General features: G+C 47.8%; 1 protein-coding gene across 1 annotated transcript in view; it reads left to right on the forward strand.

Annotated features, from left to right (window-relative positions):
- The first annotated feature begins 705 nt into the window (after positions 1–705).
- Positions 706–1,672, forward strand: part of LOC102679271 (uncharacterized Golgi apparatus membrane protein-like protein CG5021) — a 34,112-nt gene continuing 33,145 nt past the window's right edge. The window contains exon 1 of the mRNA XM_031514397.1: positions 706–726. Coding sequence (XP_031370257.1) covers positions 721–726 — 6 coding nt within the window. The 5' untranslated portion in view covers positions 706–720. The remainder of the gene's footprint in view (positions 727–1,672) is intronic.

The following is a 1,672-nucleotide window of genomic DNA, read 5'->3' on the forward strand; positions in this document are numbered from 1 at the left end:
TCTTTCTATTCTCGGATCGGTTAATTGTTCTAATTAAAAGGATTGCAGTTCTGGAATAACTCGACGAGTTTATATTTGTCCGTTGACGCAGATGGGAGCAAGTCGCGTTGGAAAGGAGAGAAGAAACGCGAAAGATGGTCGTCGCTGCGATGTTCCCTACCTTTGATCGTTTACGCTTTGCACCGCTTTCAGCACGACCTCCTTTCGCGAACTTGGGTGAAAAGCGTGGTCTACGTTTAGATCGGTGATCTTCCTCGAGTGCTCTCGGGACTCTGATCCGGTTGGCAACTGAGAAGAACAACGAGGAAGAAAACAGCGAGAAGAGAATAAGCGAGAAAAGAAGGAGTAGAGAGAGAGAGAGAAAGAGAGAGAGAGAGCGACGAAGCAAGCATAAAACTATCGGGAAAATAAAAGTTCGAAGGAAGGAGATAAGCGAAAGAGAAGGGAAAAAAAGGCAGGAAAGATCTTCGAATACCAACGATCCATCGTTCGTATTATAATATATACGCGCAATTTTTGGCGAAAGATGTAGAGAAACGATCTTTCTCTCGCATACGATACGCGAACGAACGAACGAACGAACGAAGATGAAGACGAAGATGAAGATGAAGAGGGAACGACCGTCGAGGACTCCCCTGAAGTAGGAGGAGGAGGAGGAGAAGGAGAAGGAGAAGGAGGACGACCACCTATACAAGGACCTACGCGGCCAGTGGGAATGGAATGCAGGTACGAGTTCAGTCGGCGACTTTACTCTTGCCTCCTCACCTCCTGATCAGCCTCCTCCTCCACCTTCTCGTTCTTTTCTTCTTCCTTCTTCTCCTTCCTTTTCCTTTCGATGCCTCTACTAGGGAACAGACCCGTTGCTCACCGAATCGCACTATCGTGTTCCACCTACCGGCTTCACCACCTACTACTACTTTGCCGCTCGTCGTGCCTCTTCTATTATTCTCTCTCCCTCCCTCCCTCTCCCTTTCTCTCTCTCTCTCTCTCTCTCTCTCTCTCTACACCGCTACTACTAATAATGATATCACCGCTTGATATTGTCACCGCCATCGATGCTTACGATTCTACCGCTCGTAAATTCTTGCAACGAGTCGCGCAGGTTGGATCGACGATTCGAAGAAACGAAACGTTCCAGTTTTCCAAGACACCCGATAGCGATAGTTAAAAGCGCGTAGTTTGGGCGAAACGGTGAAGGGACAAAGATATCGAAATTTTTCTACGCTCTCGTAGAAGCGTGAAACTGGCGCGTGAAAGCGGGGCGACGATAATTCGAGATCGAATTTGGCGATTAGGGTCGATCACCCAGCAGCGGTGGCGGTGGAAGGGTCTGCAAGTGGAATGCGGTCGGCGCGAGACCCTGCCGTGGGAGACAACCGAACCACTACACCGGCTTTTACCTACTACTAGTACACGTACACGTATATACACGCTTTATATCCGGATTCATCGTCAACCGTGCAATCGTTTCGTTTTCGCGATCGACGCGTTCCTTCTCTTCCATTCCCCAGCAATATTTTCTATCTTCGTCCTATCTCTGTTTCCATTCCATCTCGGACGGAATAGAATTTTTTTCGCGCGACGCGAGTACGATCGAGTCACGTGCAACTAAGTACGTATATATATATATATATATATATATACGTGTATGTATGTGTATACACGCGGAGTG

Source organism: Apis dorsata, unplaced genomic scaffold (assembly GCF_000469605.1).
Source record: "Apis dorsata unplaced genomic scaffold, Apis dorsata 1.3 scaffold_991, whole genome shotgun sequence".
Classification (NCBI taxonomy): Eukaryota; Metazoa; Arthropoda; class Insecta; order Hymenoptera; family Apidae; genus Apis; species Apis dorsata.